General features: G+C 45.1%; 1 protein-coding gene across 1 annotated transcript in view; it reads left to right on the top strand.

Annotated features, from left to right (window-relative positions):
- Positions 1-25082, top strand: part of WIF1 (Wnt inhibitory factor 1) — a 162542-nt gene that overhangs the window by 134823 nt on the left and 2637 nt on the right. The window contains exons 8-9 of the mRNA XM_088463143.1: positions 2272-2367; positions 6252-6347. Of these exons, the coding sequence (XP_088319269.1) occupies positions 2272-2367; positions 6252-6347 (192 nt within the window). The remainder of the gene's footprint in view (positions 1-2271; positions 2368-6251; positions 6348-25082) is intronic.

Here is a 25082-nt window from a genome sequence, read left to right on the forward strand (position 1 = left end):
GGACATAAAAACTGTGCAACCTGTCTTGAGCTGAGGTGACGGACTGGCAGGAACAGAAAGGAGGGTTGGTGAAGTAGATCTGTCAGGGTGGGATGTAATGGGCATTACTGTTTGGCATAATGTGTATTTGGCATTACTGTGTGCACAATGTGCTATTAGGGGCATTACTGTGTGGCATAATGTGTAAGGGGCATTACTGTGTGGCATAATGTGTTGTATGTGGCATTACAGTGTGGCATAATGTGAAATAGGGGCATTACAGCATGGCATAAATTTGTTATAAGCGCTTTACTGTATGTCATTATGTGTTATATGTGGCATTATTGCGTGGGATGTGTAAGGGGCATTGCTGTGTAGCATAATGTGTTGTAAGGGGCACTCCGGTGTGGCATAATGTGTTGTAAGGGGCATTCCGGTGTGGCACACTGTTATAAGTGGCATTACTTAGTGTGTCATAATGTGTAAGGCACATTGCTGTATCATGTAACCACACACCTTAAACGTAGGCTTTGGGTGTGTTTGATCTTTGGGCGGGGGGGGGGGGGGCGCCTGAAACTTTTTTGGCATGGGGGAGCAAATTTATAGTTACGCCACTGCTTGCACCCATTTTCAAGTACCCCAAATTTGACAGAACTACTTATTTTCACCAAAAAAAACCTGCTAAATGCTATTCTTCACCACTATATAGAGGCAATTGAAAGCACTTAAATACCCCAAATAGCTCCAGGGGGGGCTAATCGGGGACATCTATACACATCCCCAATGTTAGTGCATCTTTTGGGGGGTGTCAGGCTGATTTCCCCAAAACTGTTAGCACTTTTCGCATGTTTGAGTTTCACCGGGACGCGTTTTCGCATCCTTTGGACTTGAATACGGCGAATAGCGGGGGCGCGCACGAAAAGTTCTCGCGTTCAAAACACGTGAAGTATGCAAAAAGTGCGGCAGGCGAAAAAGTATCGCGAGTGCGAGCCTAATTGAATACAGCCCTATATTGGAATGATAAAATGACTGATGTAGTCATGACATATTTCATAATAACTGGTTACTTTTTATGACATTGAATGAAACGTTTGTTATGCGGTCAGTTTATTTCCTAATTCTAATGTATTATAATTTTTGTTAGAGACCATCTTAATGTACATGTAATTAATTTGCGTAATCAGCTCATATTAATGAGTAGGTCGTATACCGGTGTACAGATAACGGTGGGTTCAGGGCCGTATGTAGGGTAGTGCGACCAGTGACATGGCACCGCAGGGCAGGGGGCGCTGTTTGGGCCTGGCAATTTTCCTGTTTACTATCACTCTCACTTGTAGCTTCCTCTTCTTTTATCCCCAGCATCTACTGGCCTCCCCTATCTCTTCCCTGGCCCTTCTCCATGAGGCCATGGCCCTTTTTTAGGTGCACTATCTTATGTCACTATTTAAATAATGGTGGTGGGGGGGCGCCAATGCTCTCTCTGGCACAGGGCACCAAAAAGTCTAGTTAACGGCTCTGGGTGGGTTACAGGCCTACCCTGGTTCTTGGTCTGCCAAAGAGGTGGTGCCATGCCCCTAACAGGGCATGAACATGCCAACACATACAGTAACAATCATGCCTTCTCTTTGTACCAGGCCCACTATTTATAATGGCGTCCCTGTTATGAGGTAAATATTGAATAACTATAATTTCAAGTGCATCTATTTTTAGTAAATTTTTCAAAGCACATGTTAGCAATATTTCTTGTTCCCTTTTCCTGAGGTGCCAGTTGTTCTTCTGTTGGACAACCAACAACTATCTGCATATTAATGATTGATCACTGCCCTCTTTTTGTTATCTTTTTATTGCCCCATAGAAACACAGCAAAAGTGGCAGATGCCTTATAAGATATTTCATACAACAGAATATAGACACAGGATTATGTTTCTGTATTTTATTAGTAGATAGTTGGGGGCCAGAGTATGTAATGATGTGTAATCAGGTACGTGTTTTTGCCTAAAAACAGTAATCTTTATAAGGTTTTTCAGTGTTCACATGTATGGCATATGGTCATGGGGATTGCAGGCGTCTTTATGTTTTGTTTCCATAAAAAAGATCTAGTAAATTGAATGTGTCTGGTACTTAGCAAAATGTCTTAGATCAAAGAAATGAAAATAAATACAGTATATTGAAATAAACACCAGTGTTTAGGTGGACTTATACTCATTTCCTTTACGGATAAGGATGATTGATGTTTATGTAAATTGAGATTTGTAATTTAAGAATGGTATGTGTTTTTGTGGGATTCCTTAGGTAAATGTCACCAGCCATGCCGAAATGGAGGCAAATGCAGTGGTAAGAACAAATGCAAGTGCTCCAAGGGCTACCAAGGAGATCTCTGCTCAAAACGTGAGTAGAGAATTATAACTATGATACTTTCAGGAGAATTATAACTATGATACTTTCAGGAAAATTATAACTATGATACTTTCAGGAATTTTTTAATTAAATTAGAACATTGCAAAGGTCAGTCATATTTAGATTTGGCTCTTTTAATTTCTTTTAATTTCAAATAGTAAAGTAGTTTTGGTTTTTTTACTTGTGATAATACTCAGTCGAGTACTTTAGTAAGTGGTGGTACTTATTTGAACTATTTATTTTTTAAGAAAATTTTAGCTCAACAGTGTAACAGTATAAGATAACTTATGAACAAGTCCATGAGAGTTGAGCTACATTTCTTATAACCCCACTTTGTACATGATAACTTAAGATTTGCTACAGCAAAAGCTGTAAATATAGACCTGTGCCAAGATTGAAATATTAATAATTATTTTTTTTTTACAATGTATTGTGTAAAAAAAAAAGGCACTTCCCAAATGTATTTGCTCTCCCTCCTGCTGGCAGGACTCAGGGTAGGGCATTTTTCAGACAAGTCAAACAACATGTGGGCTAGGCAGCTTTATTTGGGAAAGGAGGGAGGTGGCAGATTTGGCAGATTCAATAAACATGGGTTTAAAACCAGTCAATTAGGATAGAACTGGGAAAATTTGGCCAATCTAATAGTCAGGTAAACACTGTTAAATTAGTGATAGATATCGCCAAGTCAAAATTGTTTACTTTCTGTAGTTGTCCGCCATCCGGAGGAATAAAGCAGACTGTTATTACATAGAAATTACTTTGCAAGCATCATCTTTAAGGTGCTGGCGTCATAAGTGTTATAATATGTGTGATGTTTAAGGAAGCCAGTTTCCACTTCCCATGGGGTCAAACAGATAAAATGAAGGGGAGCTAAAAAGGCATTCTGGTAGTCACTGCTGCGCAACAAGCACAGGTTTTGCAAGTAGCTTAAGGCCCCTATACATCAGAGATTGATTGCAGCAATCGTGCAATTTGCAATCGATTGTGTATAAAAATCTTTCCCTTTTTCAATTGATTGTGGCAATTCTGCAATCTGCAATCGATTGAAATAGATTTTTATACACAATGTGGCAGGCCAGCTACTCAGGATGCAGATGGGAGATTGTAACAGAACCAGTACTTGACATGGTTGAACTGACAGGATGAATCCACAGGTACACGCTAGGACTAGACACAAACTGGAGGTGACACAGAAGGTAAGCTGGAGCGTCTTGGCAAGACACGGGCACAGAGCTGGAATGGACAAGTGAATAGGGCAGAATCCAGCAGGACACAGGAGTAGGACTGGCAGGGACAGGACACTGAGAACTGAGTCTTGGAGCAAAGGTATACAATGGCAGGATACTGGACACAGGAACAGGGGTTCAGGAGCAAGGAACTGCACAGCATACAGCGACCACGTGAGCATCCACTAGGTGCAGAAACTTAGTAATATCACCGATAGGCAGGAACTGACCTGAATCCCTAATGAAGGGAGAGGTCTCCTGTGATTGGTCCATCAGGCTGAGGTCAGGTAACGAGACTACTAACAGGTGAGTAGCTGCACGTAGCAGCCAGAGTCCAGGTAACTAGGATAGCGACTGAGAGCTAATCAGGGCACATGTAACAGGATCTCAGCGACTTTGACAAGGGCCAAAATGTGATGGTTAGATGACTGGGTCAGAGCATCTCCAAAACAGCAAGTGTTGAGGGGTGTTCCTGGTATGCAGTGGTTAGTACTTACCAAAAGTAGTCCAAAGAAGGACAACCGATGAACAGAGTCATGGGCGCCCAAGGCTCGTTGATGCGCGTGGAAAGCAAAGGCTAGCCGTCTGGTCCGATCACACAGAAGTGTTACTGTAGCTGGCTATGATACAAAGGTGTCAGAACACACAGTGCATCGCAACTTGCTGCGTAAGTCAAGAGTGCCTATGTTGACCCCTGTCCACCGGCAAAAGCACCTACAATGGGCACATGAGCATCATAACTAGACCATGGAGCAATGAAGGTGACCTGGTTAATGAATCACATTTTCCTTTACAGCATGTGGATGGTTGGATGTGTATGCATTGTTTATCTGCATAAAAGATGGCAATAGGATTCACTATGAGAAGAAACTGAAAGCAACCCAATGTAGGCAGTGATGCTCTAGGCAATATTCTGCTGGGAAACCTTGGGTCCTGCCATTCATGTGGATGATGTAATATCTACCTAAACATTGTCGCAGACCAAGTACACCCCTTCATAGCTATGGTATTTCCAAATGGCAGTGGCCTCTTTCAGCAGGATAATGCATCCTGTCACACTGCGAAAATTATTCAGAAATGGTTTGAGGAACATGACAAAGAGTTTAAGGTGGTGACTTTGCATCCCAATTCCCCAGATCTCCATACAATTGAGCATCTGTGGGATGTGCTGGAAAAACAAGTCCAAGCCACGGAGGCCCCACCTCACAAGTTACTGGACTGCTGTTAACGTACCAGAAACCACAGAACACTTTCAGAGGGCTTGTGTAGTCCATGCTTTCATGGGTCAGAGCTGTTTTGGCAGCACGAAGGGGACCCACACAATATTAGGCTGGTGGTATTAATGTTATGGCTGACAGGTGTATATAGAGCTGACCCTAAACATTTTATCTAATAGAAATGATATTCATTACAAATGTATTGCTTGCAAACTTTGGGTGTACAAATAACATAAAACACCAAGGGGTACGCAGGTGGGAATTGATTGAGAACCACTGTAATATTTACAACCTGTTTTGCCACTAGGGCCACATCATTAACCGAGATGGCTAGTTTGGTGTGATGCCCAGATTAGATAGTTTTGTCTGTTGCCCAGATTGGATAATTTGGTCTAATGACATGGAAGCTGCATTTACAGATCTTCAGTCTGCTACATGGCCAAGATTTTGGTTGTAGTATTTTCTTCAAAGGGATGCCTCAGATGTAGGATTGGAGCCGGTGTTGTCAAAAGGTAGATATATGGTGGAAAACCTAGTGTTGTACCTTAATCTTAAACTGCTTCCCAGGAAACAGAAGTTTGCTATGGTAGAAAAAGAGTGCCTAGCGATAAAGTAAGCTACAGAGGCCCTTCTGTACTACCTGATAGGAAGAGAATTTACATTGGTCACTAGCCATGCACCATTACATTGGTTGCGGATCGAACTCGAGGTACACAAGAAAGTGACTTGCCGGATTCTTGACTCTACAGCCCTTCTGCTTTGCAATGCAACATAGACCTGGTCTATTACATAACAATTTGGACACACTATCCAGGAAATGTGCATAAGTTGTCTGATACACCTGATTCTGCAACGCTAGGGGGAGAGATATGTGGCAAAGTAAGGGACTCAAAACTACATTTAGGGAAGATTATTCTCTCTGTGGGCAGATCTCAGTATGGGGCTACAGTCAGACAAGTCAAACAGAACACTTGGGTTAGTCAGCTTTACGTAGGAAAGGAGGGACGTGTCAGACTCGGGGAGAAGAAAACATGGATTTAAAACCAGCCAATTAGGATGGAGCTGGGGTGGAGCTAAGGTATTTAAAGGTGCTGGTTCCTGTGGCAGTGAGATCGATGCCAGACAAGGTGGATGATCTAATAGACGTGAACTCTGTTAGATTAGTGATAGAGATCGGCAAGGAGAAATTGCTTATTTTCTGTAAATTTACTGCGTCCTGACAAAGCAGACTGTACAAGAAAATTACTTAGTAAGCACCATCTGGAAGCTGTCAGTTCACAGTATGTATTAATTTATGTATTTGTAGATGACCTAAAGTATTACAGGTGGCAACAAATTTGTGTATATATATAATGTGTGTGTATGATAGTATACATATTATTCCATTGTGTTAGTTGTGTTACATTGTAAAGCTTACACCTTTTCCCTGCAGCTGTTTGTGAACCCACCTGTGGGTCACACGGAACCTGCATTGAACCCAACAAATGCCAGTGTAAGGAAGGATGGAATGGTAGATACTGTAACAAACGTAAGTGAGACCACTGTCTTCCATGAATTGTTTACTTCATCTTTACTAAATGTTCTATTTCAGCTTCAATAGTAAATGCATTTTTGTAAGACACACATAGAGATTGGCTTTGTAGATTAGTACTACAAAGTCACTCTTATTTGACTGGCTTCAAACATATGTATATACTTTGTAACTCAGTTCTTGATAACAAATATTTTCTCATGTCTAACTTATAGTGGCTGCTATATAAAAGAGAATTACATTTTTAGGCTATGTTTGAGTGGCTGACATACACATCATGTGATATTCACTACAACCAAGCATTAGGATCCGTGGCATAACTACCGATGATGCAGGGTGTATGCCATCTCTAGGTTGAGGGTTTCCCAGAGATACTGTTCATTGTAATATCTGTCGCCAAAACCTCCATCAAAGTTTGCTATGGGCAAACAGCTTAGGGCAGGGGCGTATCTACCCTATGGCCAGGATGGCACTTGCCAGGGGCGCCAGCCAATGGGGGGGGCGCCTCCCGGCAGTGCCACCCACGGCCAGAGGGTAGCGAACTCAATCAGTGCCCAGTAACATGGAGAGCCCCCTTGAGTGCTTTGTTATTACGACGCAAAGCAGTCTTTCCCCCGCCTCCTGTAGGGCAGGAGTTTTCAGCTATAGCTAATTTTCAAGTATCAAAAGGCAGTAGACAGCATTAGGTCCTCGGCTACAAATATTGGGCCTGATTCAGCAAGGAATGTTGATGCGATCGCGGCTGCAATAGCGCACGCAGTTTTGCTGCGAAAGTATGCTAATGCTTGCAATCGAAAAGCACTCGCACGGGCAACATGCAGACGCCCACTTCCCCTCTCTCACATCCGTAATACCTTGCAAACTTCCTCAAACATCGGAAACATCGAGTACCATCGACCCCTCACGCAGAATTACTGCAGCCTTAACCTTACCTAAATAATCTTGTTGCACGCAGTGAGAGCTCATGCTGCGTATGCCATTGCAGTGGCTATTACATTATGCACGCCCCTGCAATGGCGTTCAAACGCACTGGCACACCTGCGTTTCTCCGACCACCACCCCCATCACGACCCCCAAATGGTACTTCCTGTCAATCACTCTGCAATGGGTCTGCGTACTCACTGAGGCATTCGCGCATTGCGATGCATACGCATGCACAGTAGCCAACAATCGACCATCTGAGTATGCTTTAGCAGTTGCAATCCTTGCTGAATCAGGCCTATTATTCCATAGTTGATATAAATAAATATTTAAGTATTTATTGCATATTAGGGATATTTAAAAATACACTAAAAAGTCATCATAGAATATATTAATAACAACATATATATATAAAAAGACTTTTTGGAAAGCAGTAAAACACCAAATTTGTCAAATTAACTCATACTTACCAACTTACCAACCTTCTCTACGGGAATAGCCCAAAGAGGAGATGCTGCTGAAGCTTCGGAAAAAGGCTGCGATTTGCGGGTCCATGAGGAGGGGGCGGGGCTAAATGAAGCCATTTGCTTCATTTTAGCCCCGCCCCTTGCTATGGACCAGCAAATTCCTCGTAGTCTCCCCATCCTGCCCACTTTAGGAAGTTGGCGGGATGCTGGAAATCTGCCTACTCTTCCGGGGGTGCAGGGGGCTACCCGAAAAATCGGGAGTCTACCGCAACTTCCGGAAGAGTAGGCAAGTACAGTATGTATTAACTATCAGCAGTAGTTCCTTATCTTCCAATTTAGGCTTTTTGAGAGTAAAATGAAGACCTCAGCATGGATATTTGGCCCTTTAAATGAGTGATGTTGTCCATTTTATCTATTAGTTTTATATATAATACCTTGCAGTAGACTGCAATAGATTGTCAAATGAAATTGTCAAGTACTTTTAAAGATGCCAATTTCAGAGTTCTTTAGGCTTGGAAATGCTTAATTTCATATAACCACCCAGATGTTTGAATAGGGGATTTTGACGTCAGAATGCTCTAAGGTAAGTAGCAAGGTTAGGGGGAGGCTTAACGTTAGGCACTAGGGGGAGGGTTAGGCACTAAGAAGGGAGGGTTAGGTTTAGGTTGCGGGGAAGGGGAGGTTAGGGTTAGGCAGCGGGGAGGGAGGGTTAGGGTAGGGAGAGGGAGAGGATTAGAATACCAATCAACAAAGTGTTGGTATTGTAACTCTGGCGGGATGCCAGCATTGAGATTCTGACCCCTGGGATCCCGAACGCCGGTATCCCGTATCCCCGTAACCATCCCGTTTGAATTTTATCATTTCAGTTTATTGATCATTTCAGTGTGTTAGAATTTGAGGCCTTTCTGCTTTTCTCTACTCAGCCATTGCTTATCTCCTTTCCAATTCTTCACCAGCTCCATCTTCCTCTCCTCATACAAGGCCTCATTCTGAGGTGGACGCTTTTGAAAATGCTTTTGCATCTTTTGCCGTAGTCGTGCCTTCAACTTTATACAAATGCTAGTATTAGCCCTTCCCCTGGTGTGCGTCTGACTGTGCAAGGACTGAGATGCCCACTTTGAGTGTCTATAGATGCTACAAGTGGTTGCACCACCGAGACTTGCACCAGCCTATGGCATGTGCAGATTTTCTGTCTGAGTATGGCCTCCTATGTGAACGATTAAGCGTCTGTGTAAGCAACTAGTTCAGCGACATTCCCATAACACGCCTATTTGACGGACCATTTATAGCCACCGGCCAGGAACTGCCAATACATTTCTCGCAACTGTGCCTCTGTGTGTACACACATATGCCGTACGAGTTCTTAGGGATTTTCGCACATGCGCAGTAGCAAAAAATCGCTCAACTCAGTGAACATTGATTTTCAACATGTGTGTGGTTGTTCCCCAATTATTGACTTTTAACTAGTAATTTATATGTTTTGTTCAATTGACTAGAACACACACTACGCATGCCCAATTGTCGAATTCTACAATATCTCTGTCCACCCACACAACACATGCATGCACACCATACACTGGAGCAGAATACACATAACAGTTGAGTGCAAGAATCAACACCCATTTCCCTATAATACCAGACAGAGGGATTGATTCAGAGGTGGACGCTATTGCAGCAGTGGATTTTTGTAGTCACAGCAGTGATAATATGCAAATGTTAGTTTCCGCCTGCCCCTTGTGTACTAGCATGCTGTGGACTCTGTATGCTCTGGACTGGGCAAGCCCTGGGACGCTCACTTTAAATGACCGTGCACAGTGCAACTCTTCCAGTGGGTTTCACTCCACCATTGGCGCACTTCACTTACACCATCCTATGGCTGGCGCAGTGTCTGAAATTCCAGTGACCTGTTACAGTTTTCCCAGGGTACCCTGCGTAAACCCCCAAAACTCAAAAGACGAGATCTTCTGTCACTAACAGCCACCCATTGTTCCTTTAGCAGTAGGAATGTTCAGGCCACCTGGGGTTTACATAGACCACCCAGGAGTACCAGAATAGAAGATGACACTAACGAGAGCCGGTAACTGAGATGCAGCTAGTGCAGCACTGGTGGCACAGATGCGGCTAATGAGCACTGGTGGTATAGATGCGGTTTATGCAGCACTGGTAGTACAGATGCGGCTAATGTGGCAATGGTGGTACAGATGTGGCTAATGTGGCAATGGTGGTACAGATGCGGCAATTGCCGCTGGTGAAATAATGTGGTTGGTACAGTTTGTGGAATTGATGCAGCTTGCAGCTGGTGGAATTCAGATGGCTGGTATGGCCAGTAGCTGGTAGATTTGAAGTGGCTGGTATAGAATGTTGAACTGATGCAGCAGGGAGCTAATAGAATTGATGTGGCTGGTATAGCCGGTTGAATTGATGCAGCAAGGAGCTGGTAGAATTGATGTGGCTGGTTTAACCTGTTGAATTGATGCAGCAAGGAGCTGGTATAATTTATGTGGCTGGTATAGACTGTTGAATTGATGCAGCAAGGCACTGGTAGAATTGATGTGGCTGGTATAGCCTGTTGAATTGTTGCAGCAAGTAGCAGGTAGAATTGATGTGGCTAGTATAGCCTGTTGAATTGATGCAGCAAGTAGCAGGTAGAATTGATGTGGCTGGTATAGCCGGTTGAATTGATGCAGCAAGTATCTGGTAGAATTGATGTGGATGGTATAGCCGGTTGAATTGATGCAGCAAGGAGCTGGTAGAATTGATGTGGCTGGTATAGCCTGTTGATTAGATGCAGCAGGGAGGATATGATGCGGCCTGATGACCGAGGTACGGCTTAGAGAGATGCAGGAACAGAGGGCCTGATTCAGACCCGCTCGCAAGCGTTTTGTAGGCGTGGCGGGGGGGTGGCTTCACAAACGGAGGTTTTCCCAAGCGAACGCCTGCCGTTTGTGGTGTCAGTGGGAGAGCTTCCAGTGATGTCAGTGGGAGAGCTTACGGCTCTATTAGAGCCGGAAGCTCTCTGGGGCTTGCGGCAATGAGACCCTACCGCAAGGGTCTCGTCGCAACCCGATGGTCGCGGTGGTCTTGACCATCGCGACCATCACCTGGCCGCTAGCATAAGTTGTGGGTGGTAACCCACAGCTATGCCACCGCCCAAGAGGCCACAACTAAAAAAAACCAGCGCCCGCCCTGATTCAGAGCGAGCGCTCGCTTTTTGCGAGCGCCTCTGAATCAGGGCCAGAGTCCAGAAGCAGGATCCGGAAGGGCACGTACAGAAATGCTATAGCCAGCAAGGCCGTGAAGATTCCGCCGGTTATTTAACAGATGAAGAACCAATCAAAGTAACAGAAGATTATTCGGTGTTCCAGTAACACGTGATGTTGTCCGGCGTCCAGATCGCCTAGCAACAGATGGTGCAGTACCCGTACGGCAGGCGGAAGTAGAAGGAGTGACCATCGAAGTGCTGGAAGGCAGTAAGTCGTGCCAACAACTTTTAACATGAGCATGGCATAGCTGTAGCTGCGGCTTTGCACTTTGGAATGTAGCCACGGTCACTGACACGCGCCTGACACTAACATAACACACGCATGAGTCATCCTTTTTTGTGTTGACTTTAGGCCATCTCCCAGTCACCTTCCTGGACCGCCCATGGTTTTGCTTCACCAGTTCTAATGCCAGTGTTACTGTAGACAACAGCAGTTTCTATGTACACTCTGGGGACGCATGCGCTGTAGGGACTTTCAGAACTTTTTGCGCATGCGCAGTAGCAAATAATCGCTCAACTGTGCAAACATCGGCATTGCGTCCACCTCTGAATCGGGCCCAGAGGGCGGTCCCCTCTAAGACCCTGGCAGCTCCTGAAACAAAAATCTAAGGTATTTTGAAGCACACTTACACACCAGCCTCTCCGTACAAAGGATTCTATGACCACTTTTGCAGAATTTTTTCCCACTTTGAACCAAATTGTCCCTAAGTGATTGAATTCCCTGGCTTTTATACTGGGGTTATAGTCAGGATCCCGACAGTAAGAATGCAGACAGTCACAATACTGAGGGTGTCATCCGGATGGTCACAATCCCAACTGACTCCCATGGTGAGTATTAGGATTAGGCACTAAGGGGAGGGTAAGGTTGCGGGAGGGGATGGTTAGGGTTAGGCTGCGGGTGAGGATGGTTAGGTTTAGGCTGTGAGAGGGGAAGGTTAGGGTCAGGCTGCAGGAGAGGATGGTTAGGGTTAGGCTGTGAGAGGGGAAGGTTAGGGTTAGGCTGCGGGAGGGGATGGTTAGGGTTAGGCTGCGAGAGGGGAAGGTTAGGGTTAGACTGCGGGAGGGGGCGGTTAGGGTCAGGCTGCGGGAGGGGAACGTTAGGGTCAGGCTGCGGTAGAGGAACGTTAGGGTCAGGCTGCGAGAGGGGAACGTTAGGGTCAGGTGCGAGAGGGGAACGTTAGGGTTAGGCTGCGGGAGGGGACCGTTAGGGTCAGGCTGCGGGAGGGGACCGTTAGGGTCAGGCTGCGGGAGGGGACCGTTAGGGTTAGGCTACGAGCGGGGACCGTTTGGGTTAGGCTGCGAGAGGGGACCGTTTGGGTTAGGCTGCGGGAGGGGACCGTTTGGGTTAGGCTGCGGGAAGGGACTGTTTGGGTTAGGCTGCGAGAGGGGACCTTTTGGGTTAGGCTGCGGGAGGGGAAGGTTAGGGTCAGGTGCAAGAGGGGAACGTTAGGGTTAGGCTGTGAGAGGGGAAGGTTAGGGTTAGGCTGCGGGAGGGGATGGTTAGGGTTAGGCTGCGAGAGGGGAAGGTTAGGGTTAGACTGCGGGAGGGGGCGGTTAGGGTCAGGCTGCGGGAGGGGAACGTTAGGGTCAGGCTGCGGTAGAGGAACGTTAGGGTCAGGCTGCGAGAGGGGAACGTTAGGGTCAGGTGCGAGAGGGGAACGTTAGGGTTAGGCTGCGGGAGGGGACCGTTAGGGTCAGGCTGCGGGAGGGGACCGTTAGGGTCAGGCTGCGGGAGGGGACCGTTAGGGTTAGGCTACGAGCGGGGACCGTTTGGGTTAGGCTGCGAGAGGGGACCGTTTGGGTTAGGCTGCGGGAGGGGACCGTTTGGGTTAGGCTGCGGGAAGGGACTGTTTGGGTTAGGCTGCGAGAGGGGACCTTTTGGGTTAGGCTGCGGGAGGGGAACGTTAGGGTCAGGTGCGAGAGGGGAACGTTAGGGTTAGGCTGCGGGAGGGGACCGTTAGGGTCAGGCTGCGGGAGGGGACCGTTAGGGTCAGGCTGTGGGAGGGGACCGTTAGGGTTAGGCTACAAGAGGGGACCGTTTGGGTTAGACTGCGAGAGGGGACCGTTTGGGTTAGACTGCGAGAGGGGACCGTTTGGGTTAGACTGCGGGAGGGGACCGTTTGGGTTAGGCTGTGGGAGGGGACCGTTTGGGATAGGCTGCGGGAAGGGACTGTTTGGGTTAGGCTGCGGGGGGGGACCTTTTGGGTTAGGCTGCGGGAGTGGACCTTTTGGGTTAGGCTGCGGGAGTGGACCCCTTGGGTTAGGCTGCGGGAGTGGACCCTTTGGGTTAGGCTGCGGGAGGGGACCGTTTGGGTTAGGCTGCGGGAGGGGACCGTTAGGGTTAGGCTGTGGGAGGGGATTGTTAGGGTTAGGCTACGGGAGGGGATCGTTAGGGTTAGGTTGCGGGAGAGGTCAGTTAGGGTTAGGCTGCGGGAAGGATTGATTAGGGTTACGATTGGCGTTACAATAATTACCAAAATCTGTCTGGATTTTGACCATCGGGATACTGCTGTCTGTATTCTGACCATCGGCATTGTGACCGTCAGGATCCCATACTTAACCCTTATACTCTATGTGGCCATGAGCATTATTGACCTCAATTATTTTTTATTATTCTGTATTTATATAGCACTTTAATATTATACAGTATTTTAATGATTATCTGCCCCATTTGATCATACAATATAAATTCTTCATTAGGTGAACACATACACACTGTACAGATCATTATGTTTAAATTAATTTAACAAACCAGTGTGACTATAGAAGAAAGCTAGAGAGCCCAGGTGAAAACACATAAAATTGTTGAAACTGAACTAATGGTTCTAGCGCTGTGGGAAAGCAGTGCTAACCACTATGCTATCATACAATCACAATTTGCATTTTGCTGTAAATTCATCCAAAAGGTCTATTAACTTATCATGTTGAGCTATAGGGGCAAAATTTGAGATGAGTCTATAGATATAGAGCTGAAAGGGGGCATGTCCTCACTCAATTTACATCACAGTGTTAAAATAATGATGCCCAGTATTTCTGTGCTACATCTAAAATCAGCCAGTATTTTATCTACAGTACATGCATACAATAAACATTTCCTTTACACTGCTTGTGTTGTAAACTGATTCCGCTTAGTTGGACCTACTCCTTTTTCTAAATCAGGCTCTACTGTATGCTGAGCTGGATCATAGGGGCATAGGGACCAACACACTAAGCGGATGCCAAGTGGCACTCCACATATCTACAAGAGTAATCTAGCCATGCACACTGTTCACCAGAACCCACCCCACACAACTTTATAGTATATCTGTACTGCTGGCACATGGTGCAAGCCGAAACAAGGAAGAAAGTCTTGGAATACAATCTGCGTCCCACAAGCAGAAGAACCAACGCTCCTGATCAGAAATGAAATCAGCTTGTTTGTTAAACTGCTCTTTTCAGTGCATTTACAATAACATATCTATAACACATCACACCACCACTTATTTATTCTGTCTCAGTCCCCGCTGGTTATAATAACACATACAAAAGATAGACTCGCTATAGCACACTTATCATTTAACAATACATATACAGTATTCTATTTATATATTTTTTTTTATTGAGCATTTTATGTAGTGTTTTTATTTATTTAATTATAAATTTTTACTAACCCAGAGGTTTACAAGTCAAGAGCATAAATACTACAAAAGCTAAATCAATTTAGGAACGAGAACTTAACAGAAAGTTTTACAAATCTTGTTATATACAAATGAAATTGTCCTAAATATATATTGTTAGTAACTATCTCTCCCTCTTTGATATGATTACCCTATGCTCTTAATTTTAAACCATATGAGCCCCTTTGTCTTAAGTGACCCAGGCCCCCAAGATCTAATGTCCTTATTTATCTGTGTGCATAGGCTAACCATAGTAGTGGGGCCTCTGTTCACCAAATGACAAATTGTCTGTTGGTAAATCCATTGCTCAGACTGATCCGATGGGTCTTAACGTGCTGTAATGATAATCACTGAGGGGCCTATTCATCATAACTAAAATTTCTCTGGAGGTAATTAGGTTTAGAACTCGCATGGAGTTCTACATATAGTGTTCACTCTAGCTCTGGCGGCAGGCAGGGCACCAGAGCCAGAGAGGGCACCTTTGTGTGCGCGCTGAAAGGGGCGTGGCCCTTGAAAAAGGGGCATGTCTATAAGACGCATCCCCTTTTCATCACTCTTGGGGGTGTGCCCGGCACTTACGGACACGCCGGGCAGCCCCCAAGCGCTGAAGACAGGGAGAATAGATGCCGGGCGCATGCGACTGGCTTATATTCTCCGGCGGTGACCGGGTCACCGCACGTTTCTCCACCCGAGGGTCACTGCGACCCGTGGGTGAAGACAGCACCCACAGGCTGTAAGGGCAGCCTTGCGGGAACGCTGTACTTAATTACCGGAGGAATTCATCATTCTCCTCTCCATAAGTATCTATTTAGAAAGGCTGTCATTTTTGCGATGACAGCTTTTCGGGAAATACTGTAGATAGTTTTACCTATCTACTCTAACTTACCGCAGCTGTAATCAGTGCTGCGCATGCGATGTTACATCCGTTAAAGCAGCGCATGCGCAGCACTACACATTAAAAAGGCATTTAACTAAGTCCTAATAAGATGGGTACCATTTTGTAAGAACCTTCTTCTACCACATAGATCTGCAATAAATAACCACTGTCTGTAAATTGTCAATTTTCCCAGTGTCACTCAAAATAACAGTGCTAGGGTCTTTTTACCTCCATGAGTTTAGCATAACAGGAGCCAGACCACCACAGGAGTTTAAACTGGCGGGGACGTTTTGGCTCCTGTCCAACACAAGCTTTTAATCTGATGATGCTGGCAAATAATGATAGGTACCATTATGGAGTGCGACAGAACTTCAAACAGGTCTGTGCGTATGTATTCATGCACCGTGCAGAACTGTTTACCAAATCTGTAAGTATGCTGAACAAACAGTGACATGGCATAAGAGTCATAATAAATATACACACAGCAATCGTATAACAAGGGTTCTGTTTTAAAAGAGCCAGAAAGGGAACTTTGCAATAAAAAGTTTGAGTTCAAATGCTGGCAAGATCGGCGCCTCATATAAACCTGGAAATCTTCAAGGATTGCCTAAAATAAGAAAAATAGTTTATTAATTTACTCTCAACATCCCACAAACCAATTATATGTCAAAGTTTTTCAATTAATTATACCGCATAAGTTGCCTTCTTATAGTAACAGTCAACCGAAATAGTTTTCATTAGACTTTTTTTTTTAAGACTTGGAAGTAACTTGTGTAGGAAACTTTTTCTCCAGTGAGTTAGCCCCAGAAACCATTGCATTGTATAAGTAACCCAAACAACACATCTGTGTCTCTATAGATCATAGTGTCATACAGGCCCTTCTTTTAATATAGAATAAGCTCCAGCAAATGTTGTTATTCAATTCAACCATGAAACCTGTGATGACCTTTAACAAGCCAGAATGTCTAAGCCATATCTCAGACTTCCTCTAACATCAAACACTTAATCCTTACTTTACATTATTCTGACATCACCATCCATACCTCCATACGGGATACGTTTAAGAAGCCGGCGGCCGCAATCCCGACCGCCGGCTTCCTGAATCCTCTATCCCGCCTAGGGTTAAATGACAGGCATCTAAAATGTGGATGCCTGTCATTTTCCCGACGCCGGAAGACAGGCGCCCGGCATCCCGATCGAAGCCGCAGCCGGGAGTCGAACTGCCAGTCATGCGGCAGCTGGGACGCCATACCGAATGCCTCCATACTGTCCTGATATAGGAATGACAGCCGTTGTTTGAAGGGGAGAGGGGTGGCCTTGCACTTTCTAGTGCTAGTCATGTCCCAAGGGACACCACACACTCTCACATGGTCTGACTATGCCACCAATGCGACATGACACTCTGCTGCATTTGACACTGTTAGCCACTCTCTTCTCATACAAACACAAAAATCCCTAGGTCACAGGCCTATCCTGGTTCTCATCCTATGTGTCCACATACATCTTATCTCCGTGCGCTACAAGTCGCGTTAAACATAACGCGTGATCGATGTTCAGCATTTTTCCGTGCAACATTTTACCTTCAAATGCTTCTTTTTCGCAAAGTGATGTGAATAGGACTCACAAACAGCTTCTGCTAATTAAAATGATATGTGGCATGCCTGTATTCTGTGTGCAGCTGCGGGTGTATCTGCATGAGAAATACTATGTTACAATGTCAGCGGCTGTGTTTAGAACTCGACAATCATACCTACCCCACAAGCTTGCTGTCTAGGTGTCATCCTTGACTTTGAACTTTCCTTTGTTCCCCACATTCAATATCTCTCCAAATCATGCTACCTAAATCTGAAACACATATCCAGAATATGATCATATCTTACAAAATTAATAATGTCTATCTTTTATATGGCATTAGCCGTGGCTGCGGGTCTTATCAGTCACAACCACCACTATGCCCGACCCCACTGTAACTGATGCTGCATATTGCGTCACATTGAGGGTGAGAGTAGAGTCCAACTTCGGCAGCTGTCTGATCACTGACAGACTGCCGGGTACCACCTCCATGGGCACACATTGATTCCTTCTCCTGGCACTGAACTCTGGGAACCTGAGTCTTTGATGACTCAGGTCCTGGCGACATAGGCTGCAGCTGTAGGTGTCGCACCGGAGTCAGGTCTGCAGTGACCCGGCTCTTCCAGCGTTGCAGTGGACGCATTGAGATGATGTAATCAGATTGTAGTGAATAGGGCCCTATGAACTACCCGTGGCCAACCCTGCAAACTACCCGAGTTGAATTCCCGGGTCCCTGGACCCAAGTGTATACATTTACAGTGACAAAAATCCCAGGTTGATGCGCGTTCACATGCAAAAACCCAGGATTTTGAAATCGGTGTAAAAGGCGTATTGTTAGGCAGCACAACAACATCCTGCTAATCAGACTTTTACCTGGCTGGGAGGCCGACCCTCTGTCCTCCATTCTCCCCAGGGAACCATAAACCAGCTCTTACTTGAGCAGAACCTATTGGAAACATGTCTTTCCAACACACACTAAACTTTCCCTGGAGCATTAAATGATATCCCTGTCTGTATGAAACATAGGCACACTGATGGCAGTTGTACACTTTGGCAGTAGTCTCTGTCTCTTTTTTACTTTGGCACTCCTATTCATCTTTTACAAGGACTACCCTGGACTTAAACCAAGGTAGCAGGGCTGGAAATATACACAGCTCACCCATAAATGAATAGATGACAGGCCAGTAGTTCTAAGCCTAACACAATCCACTTAAATATAAGCAGGGTACTTGCGGCAGGTCTAAAATATAAAGTTATATTAAGTGTGTGTGTATATATAAAATATATTGTGATAGGATTACTGGTAAAGTGGTCTGTGGCAGGTACATCTGTCCCAAATTCCTGTCCTATGTGTTCTAAAAAAACCCAGGAGAAGTCTGTGTTGTGAGCAGACTAGAATGTCGGCTTTTGGAAAAGCTGGTTTGGGACCTGGGGGTTGTGGGTGTGAGGAGAGGATGGGCTCCACCCACGGCCACTCCAGATTTTGGGCCTTTCAGCCTGGTAACAGGCTCATTAGGGCTTCCAGCTGAGAGTGGCCAAGATATGCTTGGTTTGTTTGGGGCTGAGTATCTCACCTGGGAGAGCAGGCAGGGAGTTTGCTCAGAGACACTTGGAAACCTAGTAGTGAGGACTGTGCTGTGCTTTTGTTGCTGGTGAGGGTATTAGGCCCTGCCAGGTTCTTGTAGTGAGGGAAATCACTTGTAAAATTAAAGCCTAGACAGGGCTAGGATTTATGTTTATGTTTTCTTTATGTAATTGCTGATATTGTACAATAAAGACTGGCGCCGACCAGCTTGTACTCGCATCCAGACTGGTGTGCTGATTCCCGGCTGCTGTGTGTGTAAGGAAGGAGTCCATCTACCCCAGGAGAGGGACCCCTAACCCGACTGAACGTCACAATATATATATATGTGTTTCGGTTTGGATCTGGATCTTTCTTCGTGTTTTGGATCTGGATTGGTTTCGCCAAAACCACCCTTCCGTGTTATGGGTTCTGGGTTTTGTGTTTTGGATCTGTATTTTTTTTTTAAAAAGCATAAAAACAGCTAAAATCACAGAATTTGTGGGTTTTTCTGCTCCTATGCTATTATTAACCTCAATAACCTTAAGTTCCACTCATTTCCAGTCTATTCTGAACACCTCACACCTCACAATAGTGTTTTATGTCCAAAAGGTTGCACCGAGGTTGCTGGATGACTATGCTAAGCGACATGAGTGGGCAGCACAAACACGTGGCCCATCTAGGAGTGACACTGCAGTGGCAGACAGGATGGCAGTTTGAAAAACTAGGCCCCAAACAGTACATAATTAAAAAAAAAAAGAGGTGCAAGATGGAATTGTCCTTGGGCCCTCCCACCCACCCTTATGTTGTATAAACAGGACATGCACACTTTAACAAACCAAACATTTCAGTGCCAGGGTCTGCCACACGACTGTGGCTGAAATGATTGGTTCGTTTGGGCCCCCACAAAACAAGCTGGCAATTAATCTGTCCCTGCACAAACTGGCTCTACGGAGGCAAGATGTCGTCCTCATCCTCCTCATCCACCGATTCCTCACCCTCTTCAGTGTTGTGTACATCCTCATCCTCACAGAGTATTAATTCGTCCCCGCTGGAATCCACAACCACAAGTTCCTCTGTACGTTCTGGAGGCTGGTCTCCCTGGAAGAGTTGATAATTCATTTTATGAACATCATCTTCTCCACATTTTGTGGAAGCAACCTCCTACGCCTTTCGCTGACAAGGTTCCCGGCTGCACTAAACACTCTTTCGGAGTACACACTGGAGGGGGGGCAACTCAGGTAAAATAGAGCCAGTTTGTACAGGGACCTCCAAATTGCCTCTTTTTCCTGCCAGTACAGGTACGGACTGTCTGACATGCCTACTTGGATGCTGTCACCGATGTAATCCTTTAACAGACAGACGCATGCTTGTCGCTGCTGCTTTGAGGATGCAGGTGCGGCTACTGCGCATACATTTCACACACAAACACAGAAAAAAGAAGATTATTTCATTTTGTTGGAGCGCACTTTGGGGGTAACACCACCCTTTAACAGACAGACGCACCCTTGTCGCTGCTGCTTTGAGGATGCAGGTGTGGCTACAGCCCACACAATTCACAAAGACAGAAAAAAAGGAAGAATTTTTTATTTTTTGTGGAGCGCACTTTGAGGGTTACACCACCCTTTAACAGACAGACGCACGCTTGTCGCTGCTGCTTTGAGGATGCAGGTGCGGCTACTGCGCATACATTTTACACACAAACACAGAAAAAAAGAAGATTATTTTATTTTGTTGGAGCGCGCTTTGGGGGTAACACCACCCTTTAACAGACAGATGCACGCTTGTCGCTGCTGCTTTCAGGACAGTATCATATGCAGTGACAGTAGACTTGTCAGAAATTGTTGGCACGTCCTTCAGTCCGGACCAGATGTCCAAACCGGCCCTTGACTTATAACACAGGCGCACGCTTGGCGCTGCTACTGTGTTGATGCACGTGTGGCTACATCGCACACAAGTCACAAACACAGAAAGAAAAATGTTTTTTATATTTTGGAGCACTTTGGGGGTTACACCACCCTTTAACAGACTTATGGGACACAGGCGCACGCTTGGCACTGCTCCTTTGTTGATGCACGTGCAGCTACAGCCCACACAATTCACAAAGACAGAAAAAAAAAGAAGAATTTTTTTATTGTTTGTGGAGCGCACTTTGAGGGTTACTCCACCCTTTAACAGACAGACGCACGCTTGTCGCTGCTGCTTTGAGGATGCAGGTGCGGCTACAGCCCACACAATTCACAAAGACAGAAAAAAAAAGAAGAATTTTTTTATTGTTTGTGGAGCGCACTTTGAGGGTTACACCACCCTTTAACAGACAGATGCACGCTTGTCGCTGCTGCTTTGAGGATGCAGGTGCGGCTACAGCCCACACAATTCACAAAGACAGAAAAAAAAGAAGAATTTTTTTATTGTTTGTGGAGCGCACTTTGAGGGTTACACCACCCTTTAACAGACAGATGCACGCTTGTCGCTGCTGCTTTGAGGATGCAGGTGGAATCTAGACGGGATTTGGAACCGGGGACACACTACCTCCATCAATTGTCTAAATCCCACTGCACTAATGGCGGATACCGGACGCACATCTAACACCAACATAGCAGCCAAGGCCTCAGTTATACGTTTTGCTTCAGGATGACTGCTGTCGTACTTCATCCTCCTCGCTAAGGACTGTTGGAGGGTCAATTGTTTAGTAAAAGTAGTGGTGTTCCTACTTCCTCTCTGGGATGATGAACAACTCCCAGCAGCAGCAACAGCACTAGGAGGAAGTGGTTCTTGATCTTTCCCTATTTTATTTTTATCGGAGAAAGTTTGGTCCTCCATTTATGTTATATTGAGATATACGTGCGGCTAAGGCGCACAGAAACACAGAAAATAATTTTTTATTTTTGTTGGAGACTAGTGCACTTTGTGGGTTACACCACCCTTTAAGAAATGAGCCAGCCGGCCCTTTACTTATGGGACACATGCGCACGCTTGGTGCTGCTGCTTTGTTGATGCACGTGCAACCACAGTGCACACAATTCACAAACAGAGAATTTTTATTTTTATTTTGTTTGGAATGCCCTTTGGGGGTTACAGCACCCTTTAACAGACAAGCCAGCCGGCCCTTTATTTATGGGACACAGGCGCACGCTTGGCACTACTTTGTTGATGCACGTGCGGCTACTGCGCACACAATTCACAAACACAGAAAATATTTTTTTATTTTGTTTGGAGTGTACTTCGGGGGTTACAGCACCCTTTAACGGTCAAGCCAGCCGGCCCTTTACTTATGACACAGGCGCACGCTTGGCACTACTTTGTTGATGCACGTGCGGCTACTGCGCACACAATTCACAAACACAGAAAATATTTTTTTTTTTTTGCACTTGGGGGGAGCACCCCTGATGGACAGAGCACCCCCTGGACAACACTACAGCACCCCTTTAGGACTGGGACTCTGCACAGGACTTTGGAGTGGACACAGCCCCTATGGACAACTGACTGCACAACACAGTCCAGCCAGCCCCTATGGACTTTGGAGGAGTGGACACAGCCCCTATGGACAACAGCAGCACAGCACAACACAGCCAGCCCCTATGGACTTTGGAGGAGTGGACACAGCCCCTATGGACAAAAGCAGCACAGCACAACACAGCCAGCCCCTATGGACTTTGGAGGAGTGGACACAGCCCCTATGGACAACAGCAGCACAGCACAACACTACACTGCACTACACTACACTACACTACACAGCCCAGCCAGCCCTAACTCCCACCCTCCCTCTTCACTGTCCACAGCTGAGTGAGAAAATGGCGCCGACGCGGGTACCTTATATAGGATCCAAAACCCGCGAGACCCGGAAGGCGGGATGATGACATTTTGCCTCGATTTCAGATCCGAGTCAGGTGGGAAAAGTCGAGCTTGACTCGGATCGGCCTCGGATCGGGGGGTCTCGGGGGGGTTCGGATTTCAGAAATCCGAACCCGCTCACCCCTAATATATATTCTTTTAATAAGACAATTCACATCAGTTATGTAACTCTTAATATTAGAATATCAGCATTCACAACCCTGGTGTCAATGCTGATATTCTAATATTGAGATGTATATAACTGACGTGAATTGTGTTATTAAAAGTATTTCAATATTACAACTGTGCGCACTTTACTGTTTCCTAGAAAGTCTTCCATCGTGGCGGTTGATGACGCCTTAAAAAGGGACGCTGCACAGACAACAGATATACTTTTAGTGACTATCGTTTTTGGACAAAGACTTGTTAAATATGTACACACAAACAAGCCCGCGAATCACACTATGCGCCATGCTACGCTATGGCGCGTCCCCAATCGCGGGAGTGCATCTCCATTAAATCCTATGGAGACATGAAAGCGCATCCCCAATCGCGGGAGTGCGTTTCCCTTTATATCCTATGGAGACACGAATGCGCATCTCCGATCACAGGAGTCCATCTCCATAGCGCGATCACGGGATCACAGGAGTCCATTGTTGTCCATAGCACGATTCGCTGTGCTATGGACAACAATGTAGCTGGGCAGATCTGTATATATATTTGTAGTATGTCTGAGGGTGTATTTATTATTACCAGCTTCTTATATAGAGCCAAAATATATTACGTTGTGCTTTACAATTGGGAATATATGTATGTGTATTCTAAATGAACCCTTTTGAACACAAATCATTTTTAAGATCCAAATGAGCTCAGACAGTGATTTTTTTACAGTGTTTTTTTTTTATTTCAGGCAGCTCAACCCCATTTTAATCCTCATCAGATAGAGGACTTCCACAAACACTGACCTAAGAACACAAAACAAGAGAATGCTAATAGTGTCCATATCATTCAGGCATCAAATATAAAACAAGCAATATTGCACTTATCTTTTATAAACTTTATCAAAGGCTTATCTGATATATGCGACCAGATCCAAAAGTCTGTCATTGCCAAGACCACATAGTATCCAATATATCCAGACAGATAAATGTAGCAATTAAAATTCGGCATGTCTGAATTGGGCTTGGTCCATGCATCAATTCAGACATTAACAGTACACTTCTGCCAGGGCATTTAACAGTAGCAGTAGAACAGAAACAGAACTAGTTCACCAGATGGAGAACGTGGGAGACCACCCAATGCGTTTTGTCACAGAGAAACTTCTGACATCAAACCTATATCAAGAGCCTAAGTAGTCATAATTATACTCAGCTTGGAAAAGACATGTCCACCTGATCCATAGTTAAAGACCACTCATAGGGCCCTATTCACTACAATCCGCATTTAAAATGAGGTTGTAGTGTGATATTTTTAGAAAATATCACGGATTTATCAAAAATACACGGCTTGCGATAAAGCTCTGTCTCTGTGAATCCCGTGCACAATCTTCTCACTGTATTTTTCACAAAAAATACAGTGAGAGAGTGCCCGCGCATGTGCCTACCGGCTCACTATACCCCTCCCGTGACCATGGGGCTCTGATCAGCTGGTCTCCCGGTCTGCACTGTGACCCCGGTGAGCTGCTCTATGCAGCAGCTTACCAGGGTCAATGCTGGAGCCAGGAGACCAGCTGACCAGAGGACATCACAGGAGCACCGATCACCGTGGATGCAGGTAATTTTTTTTTCTAGAAAAACTTTTTGGGGTTTTGTTGCAGTGATCCGCTTTTGGTCTGTTAATACACCGATCACCTGATTTGGATGTGATTACCCTCAAATTAAATCTGAAAGTCTGCAGTTAAAGCACATCTTGTTTGTTTAATTTCAAAGCCATTGTGGTGGTGAATAGAGGCCAAAATATGAACATTCTGTCAATGTCCCAATATTTATGCATTGACGATGCATAGTGACACAAAAATAAAGAAATTAACAAATTTCAATGAGATTTTTGCACCTGTAGAACCAACCAGCACATCATGCAGGAACAAAATCATAAGGATTCAAATTATTACACCATGGATTTCTTTCTAATTAAATGCATCTTACTTTAAACAAGCATAAAGAGTTTCAGAGAATCACTCAAGTCCGTGTCACATGAATATTAAGTCACGTGACAGCTTCGATCGTAACCCTGTTTGTACAAGGTAAATAAAATGTCTGTGTATAATGGCCATTAATACATCACGTGTAAATAAACTGAAATAGTTCCCATAATTTACGGTGATTACCCGTGAGCACTATCTGGAGATCTTTCCAGGATTCAAATCTCATGACTGCTAAGTCATGTGATGCCTGTTCGACCAATTGAAAATTTAGCAAATCATAAAACTAAAAGTATAGGGAATGGAATTCTGTTGCCTAGCAACCTAAAGACACTGCTGCATTGATTAAATATGACTCATTTAAAGAAATAATAAAGAAAAAAGAAATATTACTTTTATAATGAACACCAATCAAATATTTAGCATGCAGTCCTAGCACTGC

This window comes from Taudactylus pleione, unplaced genomic scaffold (genome assembly GCF_031769625.1).
Source record: "Taudactylus pleione unplaced genomic scaffold, aTauple2 ptg001327l, whole genome shotgun sequence".
Taxonomy (NCBI): Eukaryota; Metazoa; Chordata; class Amphibia; order Anura; family Myobatrachidae; genus Taudactylus; species Taudactylus pleione.